This window comes from Diceros bicornis, chromosome 38 (genome assembly GCF_020826845.1).
Source record: "Diceros bicornis minor isolate mBicDic1 chromosome 38, mDicBic1.mat.cur, whole genome shotgun sequence".
Taxonomy (NCBI): domain Eukaryota; kingdom Metazoa; phylum Chordata; class Mammalia; order Perissodactyla; family Rhinocerotidae; genus Diceros; species Diceros bicornis.
Genome location: NC_080777.1, coordinates 7,699,421 through 7,711,951, shown reverse-complemented (window position 1 = coordinate 7,711,951; position 12,531 = coordinate 7,699,421). Strand labels below are relative to the sequence as shown.

General features: G+C 42.9%; 1 protein-coding gene and 1 non-coding gene across 2 annotated transcripts in view; both read right to left on the bottom strand.

The window, feature by feature from the left end:
- The window catches only part of LIN9 (lin-9 DREAM MuvB core complex component), an 83,204-nt gene extending 70,673 nt beyond the window's left edge, over positions 1-12,531 (bottom strand). The window contains exons 1-4 of the mRNA XM_058533597.1: positions 12,397-12,531; positions 5,476-5,508; positions 3,807-3,901; positions 1,941-2,045 (exon numbers count right to left, since the gene is read on the bottom strand). Of these exons, the coding sequence (XP_058389580.1) occupies positions 1,941-2,045; positions 3,807-3,901; positions 5,476-5,508; positions 12,397-12,475 (312 nt within the window). The 5' untranslated portion in view covers positions 12,476-12,531. The remainder of the gene's footprint in view (positions 1-1,940; positions 2,046-3,806; positions 3,902-5,475; positions 5,509-12,396) is intronic.
- LOC131399609 (small nucleolar RNA SNORA57) lies at positions 3,990-4,102 on the bottom strand. The gene has a single exon (XR_009217168.1). It is a non-coding gene; the product is annotated as a small nucleolar RNA SNORA57 (small nucleolar RNA).

The window sequence follows — 12,531 nt, the reverse complement described above, 5'->3', positions numbered from 1 at the left end:
ACAGACAGAATACAACAGATTTAGAGGATGTGACTACAAGGGTAAGGGAACAAGCCATATCATGTAAATGAAGATTGAAAGAACTAGGCGTGTTAAGACTAGAAAAGAGAAAACTCAGAGGACATAAAAACTTTTCACGTATTTGAAGAAGTCTCATATCTTGTGTGTCTTATGTTATAGTTGCTCTGAATTGCTCAGAAGTAGGAAGGACTTGGTAAAAATAGTCCTAGAAGGAATGATGTGCCTGGGAAGAAGGGCAGTGGATCGAGTTGGGGCAGGATGGTGTCACAGCCATAAAGACCCGAGTTTTCTGTATGTTTGAAAATCTTCCCAATAAACAGTTGGAGGGAAAAAAAAAAAGAACTTTTAGGACTGGCCCCATGGCGTAGTGGTTAAGTTTGGCGCATTCTGCCTCGGCGGCCCAGGTTCCTGGGTTGGGATCCCTGACGTGGACCGACACCACTTGTCAGCCACACTGTGGCAACAACCCACATATAAAGTAGAGGAAGGCCAGCACAGATGTTAGCTCAGGGCTAATCTTCCTCAGCCAAAAAAAAAAAAAAATATATATATATATATATATATGTATATTAAAAAAAAGAACTTTTAAAAAAACCACACATTTGGAAATTTAAATAATCTAAACAGAGTTAAGTCATCCAAATTATCCTAATAACACAGCTCTTCTAAAGTCAATACAGACGCTGGCCCTGTGGCTTAGCAGTTAAGTGCGTGTGCTCCGCTACTGGTGGCCCAGGTTCGGATCCCAGGCACACACCAATGCACCACTTGTCCGGCCATGCTGAGGCCGCGTCCCACATACAGCAACTAGAAGGATGTGCAACTATGACACACAACTACCTACTGCAGCTTTGGGAAGGAACAAGGAGGAGGATTGGCAACAGATGTTAGCTCAGAGCCGGTCTTCCTCAGCAAAAAGAGGAGGATTAGCATGGATCTTAGCTCAGGGCTGATCTTCCTCACAAAAATAAATAAATAAATAAATAAAGTCAATACAATTATTTCTTGTTATTTAACTATTTCTTGTATTCATTCAACCTTGTATCCAACACCTATCAAGCCAAGCAATGCACACTGTGTGTTAGTTACAACAGGGTCAAATTTTTAAACTGAATTTTAGATACTTATGTACACTTGTCCATGATGTTAAAAAGCTCAAAATACATTTTTGTTTGTTTTACAGAAAATGAACATATTTTACTATTTGAAATGATCATAAAGGTATGTAAGAGTTTTTTTGTTTTTGGTAGGGCATATTGCTGGTCATACCTTTAATTTATTTGATGCCAAATCCTTGGTTGACAAAATCACCTCTACTATGACCCATCCTACTGGAAAATCTTATAACACTTTTGGAAAAAAATGAAAAGGAAGTAGGGAATAATTATATCAAAAATTACAAATTTGATAGAAAAATCACATTATTTTTAAAGTTAATATTTCCTTGTCCAATTTTCATTCATTCCTTTGATTCTCACATGTCCACTATGATTTTTTTAAAAAAGAAACCAAAAATGAAAAAGGAGATACGATACCATGCTATATGTTTTCTTCTTTTCGATAAAGAAAGTCTTTGACATACTTCCCCTAGTGATAAAATAAAATGATTTTGCCCCTCTCGTTTCCACGAAAAACTCCAAACTGATTTCATATTGCCAAATCCATTTGCTTAATGCCCACTATCTCCATGCTTAAAAGTGTGCATTTGTAAGACTGAGGACTGGCTTTCTACTCTGGTTTAAGTCCATCAATAAAACAATGGCCTTTTCTAGGTAACTAAAATAGGAGCTGAGCTGGAGTACTGATTTAAAGAAAACAACCTGTTACTCAAAATGTAATAGAATAATAAATATAAACTTAATTATGCTGAGCAGTTGCTCACTTTCTTTCAATGGAACAAAATTTTAGCACACACATACCTGTGGAATCATTGCAACTCTCTGGTTCCTTTTAGGTGACCTTGTATTTATTTGTCTGTCATCTTCATCAGAAAAGAGTCGACTTCGTTTTGAATTTCTAAAAGGCTATGATAGAAATTTTTTTTATTGAATGAAAAGGCTGAACATTTCCCATTTTTGTTCCAAAATACAATTCTACATTTGGAAAACACAGCTAACTCTGGATTATCAGCAGTACGGGAGGATGAAGTATAGGTAATACAAAGCACACAAAGTCAAATAAAAATAATCTCAGATTTAGAAAGTAGTAAGATACATATTTATGCAATACGTTTACAAATGAAATACCTGGCTGATGATTAAAACTAGAACCCAAGTCTCCTTAGTACTCTAGCAGCCTTGAATGGTGAAGATAGAAAAATAAGTTCTGGAAATTCCAGTTCTCATTATGTTGGCGCTTGGATTAATACCAGTCGGGTGTATCATATGACACGTCTGCTGTATAGGGTTGGGCTGGGCTGGGCTGGGCTGGGAGGAAGTTACTAGATCATGCTAGAGAGGAAACCTAAATGTATATAATATTATACTAGATCTGCCATCAAAAACTGTTACCCAAATTTCCATTTGTAAATAAAACCAGAAGATACCTATAATAGGTACTTAACAAATGCCTGTAGGACTAAATTTTTTTTAAGTACCCACAGTACATCATACACTTAAGGGTCTATAATATAAAGTTTACACTTCATCCTAGGTTCAGAGGCTTCAATTAATAAAGAACAACAGAAATAATATCCAAATAGCACCCACATCCTCTTTCAAATCTTCCTCCCATCATTCAAGACAGAGTTTCAGGCTAGTTGGAAGGGAAGCAGGTGCAGAGGGCTAGCAGCATAGCGCCAGCACCCAATTAGGTGAAGGCTAGAGGTATGGACCCTTGAAATTACACCCATTAAGAGTCTGAATACTCCACAGCCCTGACAGGAAGTCCCTCTATCCTGCTCCCCTTCCCTGACCACAGTCAGGGAGAAGGAAGAGAATGGCTGGGTTGGAATTGACAGCGTGTGGAAAGTCCTGCACACTCACTGTGGCCAGCTGCCCAGGCTACTGTGACAGCTGCTGTCTCTCCCAGCTCCAGGCTTGTTCCATGACTGACCCCTAAAACTTCCTGGCTACTTGGCAGGGCAGGGGAGGAGCACAGAATCCCCCCAAATCATTAGTCATGCCAATTATATACTCATCTCTACTTCCCACCCCTAAATGCACTTACCCTTGACCTACACAAGATTTTATATCTTACCACTTATTTATATATCTTTTTGCAGGGACTAGAGCAATGTAAAATTTTTTACATTCTAATAAAAGTATGATTTTGGATTGTTGTTGTTTTTTGTTTTTGCCTATTTTAAGAAACTACAGGGGCTGGCCTGGTGGCGCAGCAGTTAAGTTTGGGCACTCCGATTCGGTGGCCTGGGGTTCACAAGTTCGGATCCCAGGCGCGCACCAATGCACTGCTTGTCAAGCCATGCTTTGGCGGGATCCCATATAAAGTAGAGGGAGATGGGCACAGATGTTAGTCCAGGGCCAATCTTCCTCAGCAAAAAGAGGAGGACTGGCATCAGATGTTAGCTCAGGGCTAGTCTTCCTCACAAAAAAAAAGAAACTACAGTTACTCAACAAATGCTTAATAATGATTAGATTCTACAGGTTACAGATTATTTATCTAAATATGATCAAATACTGCTCAATGACACTTGATTCAAATGCTTGGAGCTGGGGAAAAATCTTGGAAAATTTTTCCTGTGCTGTAAGAACTTGCACATAACAATAATACAGAGAATTTAGCTATCATATTCTAAAGTGTAAAAAAAAAAACTAATTCCTTACCATTTCCACAGCAGAGCCTGTATTCCTGCCTTTCCAAACAGGTGTTTTTTGTAAAGAATTGTACTTTTCATTCCATGTGTTAGATAAGCTTCCCTCTGTAATAAATAATTATTACTAATGAGATTTAAGTTTAGCTCAAAGTATTTCATACTATGAACAGTGCCTTTTTTTTTTTTTTTTGCCCCGTGTCCGGGCGCTTAAGGATAGAACTGGCGGACTGGAAGCCTCCGGCACCGAAGACGTGACGCTGAGGGGGCCGGAGCCCTTTCCCTCTGCCTCCGTACATTACGGGGAGAACAGTGCCTTTTTAATAGCAGCAATGTATCTGAAATATTTACCAATATGGAAAAAATACACTGACCAATAATTTTAGCTTCTAACATAAAAATCTCTTCCGTATTTTTTGGTCAAACTCTCCAAATAATGTGACAAGGCAATGCATCTTGAAAGTACCAAATTTTCATATTAAAACATGTGGCTTCTTTCTTTTTGGTTGTCAATAATTCTTCTATTCTACTTTGCCAAGAACTATCTCATAAGAACAATCTGACTGAAAGCAGGGCAATGGAAAAAGCTCCTTTTAACCTTGAATTTAGAGCATATTTCTAAATGTTTTCTGCTTTAATATGTGAAACCCTTGATATCCAAAAATGAAATGTGTGGTGTTTTTGTTTTCTTTAATTCAAAGAAATGTCTTCAGAGTTGTATGCAACCAGAAAAAATCCAATCAAGTAACTGATTAGACATATTATGAAAATAAAGAAGGGTGAGTTTAATTTTTACAAAAAGGATATGTTTATATAGAGAGAGACATAGAAAACTGGGCTAAATATACAAAAGTAGTTATTTTTATTTCCTTCTAGTTGCTCATCAGCATTTCCTATTTTCTATAAGAAATTTATATCACTTGTATATATTTTTTAAAAAAGAGAAATGGTTTTAATTTGGGAAGAAAAAGAATAACAGAATACTTTTTCAGACACATTTTAAGAAGTACAAAAGAAAAGAGGTGAGATGGGGTTGATCTTGCTAGGCAAATAAAGTAGGGTAATTCTGGAAGATAAGCATTCTCAAATCAGAAGAACTTAATTTGGTAAATCACCCATTCAAAGCACAACACAGTAGCTCTAAAAACTAAAAGGACTAACGAATCTTTGAGAATATCTAGATTGGTTCTAAATTTACTTACCCAGTAGCATTCTGCTCAAGTGGTAAAATTTCAAAATCAATTATATTAAGAGAGTTGGTCTAATGTACTTATAGAAAGAAACACAGCAAGACCAAGGAACACGTCTAACTTTCTTCACAGAAAAAGAAAAGTACTATCATTCTTTTATTTCAAGAGACTTTCATGATTACTTAGAAGGCAAGATTCTTAAAAAATAAATGACTACGCAAAAATACAGCATTGCACAGTTGTTTAATAAATGCTTTAAATCTAGTAAGATCTGTCAGAAATGTTTAGTGAGAAAGTTCTTTAATCAATATTCTAGGGAAAAAAACCAAAGGCCAATTCTCCATATGCATTTAAAGTTATCATCAGTGAAAACCAATACTTAACAGATATAATGAAGCATAACTTAGAAAGAGAAACACTATATTCAAATTAATATAATGAATTAAGTTTCTAACTTATGCCATACCTAAAGAATCATGCTATGATTCTTACCTTTTAAACTGACAAGGGCTTTTGCTGAAGAGCCTGCAATTAAAACAAATCAATATTATTTCATAATCAAAGTGAGAACAAAAGAACTTGGTTTAGAGGTAAAAGTGATCCATTTAGTTTTAGCAAGGCTGAGTTTGAAGTGATAGTGGGATGTGCAATTAGAAATAATTAGCAGACAATTCAAGCTACAGACTAGAACTCAGATACGGTAAAGAAGGCCTGGAGAGAGACATTTGGGAGTCCTGCTGAAGTTGTGAGACTTGGAGACCTTCCCACGAGAGAAAAATGTAGAGAGAGAGGAAAGAGGAAGAGTAAGGGCCAGAAGCAATTTTAGATCCTCATCCAGAAGTGTGCTGGTGCTGGAGAAGGAAAAGAGAAAGGGAACCGACATTTACTAGGGCAAGATGAGAAGTGGAAATAGAGTGGGGAAAACAGAGAATGGAAATGATCCAGGGGCCGTCACAGCAGGCGCTAGATCCCCTAGAAGTCAAGAATGCAGGTATATGCAACACTTAAAGATCCAAGCCGGAAAGGGGGGTTCAGAACAGCAAGAAGGGCTGGCACAAAGCTGAAGAGATTCACCGATAAAACAAACCTTCCTGTGGATTAGAATAACCAGGAAGCTCCTCATACACAAAGAATCTGTATGATTAATAAAGCTCCCCAGGAGATTCTGTTGCAAGTAACCCTCAGGTCCACTTGGAGAAACACTGGGCTACAGGTTCTGGTGTGAATAAAGGATAGGATCTACGGGTGAGGGGAAGGCAGAGAATGGATAGGGAAAGAAGTTTTTAGAGAGAAGGAGAACATGAAATTGAAAATCTCAGAATTGGACATGTATGTTGCAAAGAAGTTCAAGTCATTTGAAAAATAATAAAGAGGGCCGGCCCCGTGGCTTAGCGGTTAAGTGCGTGCGCTCCGATGCAGGCTGCCCGGGTTCGGATCCCGGGCGCACACAGACGCACTGCTTCTCCGGCCATGCTGAGGCCGCGTCCCACATACAGCAACTAGAAGAATGTGCAACTATGACATACAACTATCGCCTGGGGCTTTAGGGGTAAAAAAAAAAAAAAAAAATTTTTAGAAAAATAATAAAGAATGATCTCTCTCCCTTATATGTGGCATAAAAAAAAAACCAACTCATCGATACAGAAAACAAATTGGTTGTTGCCAGAGGCGGGTAAAGGGGGGGCTGCGAAACAGGTGAAGGTGCTCAAAAGGTACAAACTTCCAGTCATAAGTCAGTCCTGGGGATGTGATATACAGCATGGTACTATAGGTAACAATACTGAATCGTATACTTGAAACCTGCTAAAAGACTAGATCTTAAAAGTTCTCATCACAAGAAAAAGAAACTTGTAACGTAACTATGTGTCGTGATGGGTGTTAACTAAACTTATTGTGGTAATCGTTTTGCAATATATACATATATCAAATCATGCTGTACACCTAAAACTAACACAATGTTATATGTTAATTATATCTAAAAAATTAACAGAAAAAAAACCCTTTCTATGCTCCAAAATAGGGGCCAACCCATGGTGTAGTGGTTAAGTGCACGCGCTCTGCTGCTGGTGGCCCACGTTCGGATCCCGGTGCGCATTGATGCACCGCTCGCCAGGCCATGCTGTGGCAGCGTCCCATATAAAGTGGAGGAAGATGGGCATGGATGTTAGCTCAGGGCAAGTCTGCCTCAGCAAAGAGGAGGACTGGCAGATGTTAGCTCAGGGCTGATCTTCCTCACAAAAAAAAAAAGAAAGAAATTATTCATAGAATTATAGATGAGCAAAATCTCCCTCTTTTAACTTTAAAAAAACTGTTTAGAACACCTTTTCTTCTTTTACTATAGTCAATGTATTACTTCTTATCATTCTTCATTGTGAAATTTGTTTTATTTTAGAACCAGCTACTACTTCTCATCTCAGTTACTGTGACATCCACTTATGTTTGAAAGAATATAATCTAAGATCAGGCAGTTGTGATGTTATTGGAAAGGCTGGTTTACTTGCATTGAGAAAAGACAAACTTTTAAATGGCATGTTCAAAATGTGTGTAAATATCTTAAGGAGCCAGTCCATTATGCCATTACACAAAAATACACAAAGAAAGAATGATCTCAGGGGACAAGAAAGAAGCACATGAACCAGGTACAAAAATCAGAGAAGACGTTAATTCTCCTTTATAAATGAACAACGGACTTCATTTGAGAAGTAACACGAAGTATCTTGGCTCTGGCTGTGAAACATTTTTAAGTATCTCAGATCCCTAGACCTCAACTGACTTTCCCTCTGCAGGGCAGTGAGAGGTTTGGAGAGCAGACATCCATCAACATCAAAGCCATTCCTGATGGGCTCACCCTACTCTCTTGCCTAGATGTGGAGAACGGGTAACGGGACGCCTTGACTTTTACATGGCAAACGGGACACCTTAGCTTCTACATGGCAAACTGAAGTTTAATGACCAAAGGCAGTAAAATTGGTGGGGAGAAGTGGGGCAGAGATGCTACGAAGTCTTGCTAAAAGGCCTCAAACAAGACAACACAACACTACCGGGAAGCATCAGTTCACAGGGCACATATCGATGCAGCTACCAAGAGAAGTACGGCTCATCTGAGAAAAAGCAGTAACCATCCACTCTTTCAGCGAGTGCGTATAGAGGGCTGACTGCATCCCAGTCCCTGCTCCGGGCACAGGGCATACGACAACATGCAAAACAGCCCAAGTCCCCGCTCTCCTGGAACTTACATTCTATTGGACACAGGGACGGACGGGGACACACGGACACACACACACACACACACACACACACACACATGTCAAGTGATGATAAGCACTACCAGAAAAAAAATAAAGCAGGGTAATAAGGATATGGAATGTGGGGTGGGGGCTGAGGGAGGGAAGACTATTTTTTTTCATGATTAAGAAGCTCATGATTAGTGTCTCTGAAAGGTGATATTTGAGCAGAGATCTGAAGGAAGAGGTGTGAGCTGCAAGCATATCCATTCCTGTTCCATAAAGGCAGGAACTACATCTTGGAGATTCTGACCTACTACCTTTAACTTTCTTCCTTTTTTGAGAGAGTATAGTATAGTGGTTAAGAGCACAGATGGAGCCTAACTGTGTTTGAATCTTGGCTCTGCCACTTTCTTGCTGTGTTACCTTAAGCAAGTTACTTAACCTCTCTGTGCTGATTCATTTGTAAAATGGAGATTAAACGAGTTAATATATGTAAAAGTGCTTAGAGAACAATGCACATACCACATGGCTAATTTTTATATCATGCTCACTGTATTACTGTGATCAATCAAAAAAACTGCTAAGAACATGGATTTTACAGGCCAGTGAATTTGATTAAGTTAGAATCCTGCTTTAACTGGGTATGCTCATTCATTCATTCAACAAATATTCACTGAATGCCTCCACAGCACTATTCTAGGGGCTGGGGTTACTGAAGGAAAAGACAGACAAAGCCTCTGCTCTCAGGGAGCTGACAGTCTAGTGGGAGGAGACACACAATAAACAAGTCATAACACGAGAACTATGCTCCTGGCAGTCGCTATAAAGGAGACAAGCAAGGTGATGTCAGCCTGGGGGAGTAACTTTACACACGGTGGTGAGGGAGGCTTCTCTGAGGAGGTAACACCTGGAAAGGACCAGGTGTGAGCGAGCAGGTCAGAGCAACGAGCCTGGGCAGAAGAGTAGGTAAAAAAGCCCCGAGGGAGAACATTTAGACTACTCAAGGAAGGGGGTGCGGGGAGTAGCTAGCAAGGGAAGAGTGGTCTGAACAAGTCAGAGAAGTAAGCCAGGTGTTATGCATGGAACTGGAATGAAGCAGGAAGACAAAGAAATGGAACTTCTCTGGTGGGGCTTCTAACCAAAGCTAACCACACACACACATTAACAAATGCAAGGCTGCATTGTGTCGGCTGCCACTGAGAAGTTAGAGAGTGGTACGAACAGATTTAACAAGAGGATGTCATCGTTATCAAGGAGGACAGAACATGGCTCTCTGAAGAAGCTTAAAATGGGATCTAAAGGATAAGCGGAAGTTAACTGGCAGTGAGAGGAAGGAAGAGCCCTCCAGGCAGCGAGAACAGCATGTGCAAAGGCCCTGCAACAAAGAAAGCCTGCTAAGTGCAGGGAATGAAAAAGGTCAAGTTTAGCTCAAAGGGACAGAACGAGAGGAAGAGTGGTACAAAATGGAGCTGGAGTGGGGGAGTGGCCAGGCCACAAAGGGTCTTGTAGCTACTGAAGTGTTTTAAGCAGCAAGATGACACACACACATTCTGAGAGGATCACTCCGGCTATGTGTAGGTTGGAGGGGGGGCGGTAGGCGAGGGGTGGTGGGTCAATGGGAGGCTGAAGTGCAGAAGAGATGGTGACAGCTTGGGCCAGGGTGATGGTGAGAAGTAGGCAGAGCTGAGAGACATTCAGAAGGTAAAAGTGACAAGATTTAGTAAAGGCTTAAATACGGGAAGTGAAAAACAGGGAAGTGCTGAAGATAACTTCTAGGTCTCAGCTGAATGCAGTGGAGCCATTCATTAAGACGGGGCCCCCTGGGAGTGTCTCTGTCCTGGGCTGGGATTATGAGGTAGATCTTGAACCCAGGAAGTTTGAGGGGCCTCTGAGGTGCCTAGAGGAGATGTGAAATAGGCAAGAGATATCAGGTACAGGAGCTCTGAGGAAAGACCTGGGCTGAAGACAGCCTCAGTGTCCTCATATATAAAATCAAACTAACACGACGACTTTCCTCAATTGAAATGAGGATTAAACAAGCAAATGTATGTAAGACGCTTTGCATAGCATCTGGTTCATAGTAAGTACTCAATAAACGGTACCTTTTATTATTGATAATGTTATACTGGCTATTGGCTAATTTATTAGCTAGCCCCCTTGACTAAAACTGGCAAAGAAACATACAGCTATTTCCAATATCAAATTGAAATCACTTTCCCTTTTCAGGACTCTGCTCCAGTTTCATTCATAATGCCTCTTACCCTACGTGCAATTTCATATAATCAAGCATTTCCGTATACCTGATTTGTGGCACTGTGTGACAAACCAGGTAAGGCGATCCCTTCTTTCTATGAGCTGTGGTCAAGGTCAACGAGACACACAGCACACAAACACGCACGCCCACACCCCCCCAACCTACCAGAGATGTCACAAAGCAATATCAATGATTGTTATATAGTTTGCGAGTGGAGCTGGAATTAGAACCCTAGGATGAGCCCCAAGTCTCTACAAAGAACCATAGTAAGTCCTCAATTAACGCTTAATGATGATGAGCCGATATTCTAAATGACAGTTATAAGAAAGCCACTTAAAACACCTCTCATTTCACCAGAGTGACTACGGTAACCAAAATAACAGCTCTAGTGGCTGTGACTTTTACGAGGTGACAACACATCTTCATGATAAAGAGAGTGAGCCTTTTCGGATGACAAGCACCTTGTGCTTAGTAAGTAGGCCCACCCTCATCTAGGAGCATCTTAAACCAGTCAACTGTATTCTCCAAACAAGAAACAAGAAAACTCACGCATGGTCTACAGTTGTGGCCTGTCTCATACAGTAGCCACCAGCCACACGTGACTATTTAAATTAACAAAAATTACGTGATCTTTATGATTTGGGTCCTCAGCCACTCTGGCCTCACCGGAAGAGTTCCACAGCGCGTGTGGCTAGGGGCTACCCTACTGGACACTGCAAAATAGAACATTCCCGTCCCTGAGAAAGTTCCATTGGAATTTAGCGTTGGTCTAGAGCAAATCTGAAACATAAACTCTTTCAATCCAACTTTTGACCAGCTGGAACTTTTAGTGCAACTTTATAACACATTAAAAGTCTATGACCCCACAGAGGAAACGGAATCGGCTGTCTCTGGCTCTCATTTTGAGCGTCTATCTGCCTCTGGCGCAGACAGATTTCACAGCCATTGGGCCTTTTTTTTTTTATCCTCAAACTCTCACACATAGCACGCATCCATAAACTGAAGAGCGAGTGTGGATCAGGACCCTTCTGTCATTAACTAGGAGATCCGCCTTTTTGCACACCTTACACAATCTTGTAAATGACAACAGTAAGTTCTCTTGTGCCGAGACTACGACCTCCGTGCTTTTACTGACAACACCAGTGAGCACACCTGTGCGAGACGGCAGGGTGAGTGACAGGAGGGTGTCAGGGAGGGGACAGTACGCGCGTGCTGCGAGGGTCACACCCGGCTATCAAGGCGCCCCCGCGATGCTGAGGACGCGCCCGCACAGAAGGGGGGTCTGCGGGCTGGGGGCCCCCTCGACACTGTGCCCCCCGTCTGGATTCTCTCCGGGAAGGTCCACGGCCACCTGTGGTCCCAGGGGAAGGGGCCAGCCCTCTGACACGGAAACACTTCCCGGGCTGGACACGCCGGAGGAGGGGGAGGACGTGCAGATCGCAGGAGCCTGCGGAGGCAGGAACCGACAGGACGACACCGGAGGCCGGAGGCCGGGGCCGAAGCAGGCGCTGGCCCCCGGCCCGGCCCGGCCTCCCCCGGCCCGGCGGGTTACATAAGCCCGCCGGGCGCCCCGCGCGCCGGGCGAGCGGGCAGGCGGGCGCACGGCCCCCGCGGCCGGGGCCGCTCCTCCCCACCTCGCCGGGCCCCGAGTCGGGCCCGGGAGCGGCCCCCGCCTCCGCGCGGCCGGGCCCGGGCCCCCGGGCTTTCGGTTTCCGGCCCTGGCGCTCCCACAACCCCAGAAACCAGCACACCGACACCATAACAAAGGCGGCGACGCGGCGGCAACCGCGGGGTGCGAGGACCGGGGGGCCCCGGCGGCGCTGGCAGTCGGCCCGCCCGCTCGGCGGAGGGCACGGCCGCCCGTCCCGGCCGCGGCAGCCCGGGGGCAGGCGGCCGGCGGGGAGAGGGGGGGTGCTGGGAGCCGCTACTCACTCTCGTCAGGCAACTGGTCGAGCTCCGCCATCTTGAACGAGCCGCGCCGCTTTTTCAAAGGCTGCCCGCCGCGGTGCATTGTGGGGCGGAGACTGTCTTTGCGAGGGAGGTTCGAATGCGGAGCTCGGCGCTCCC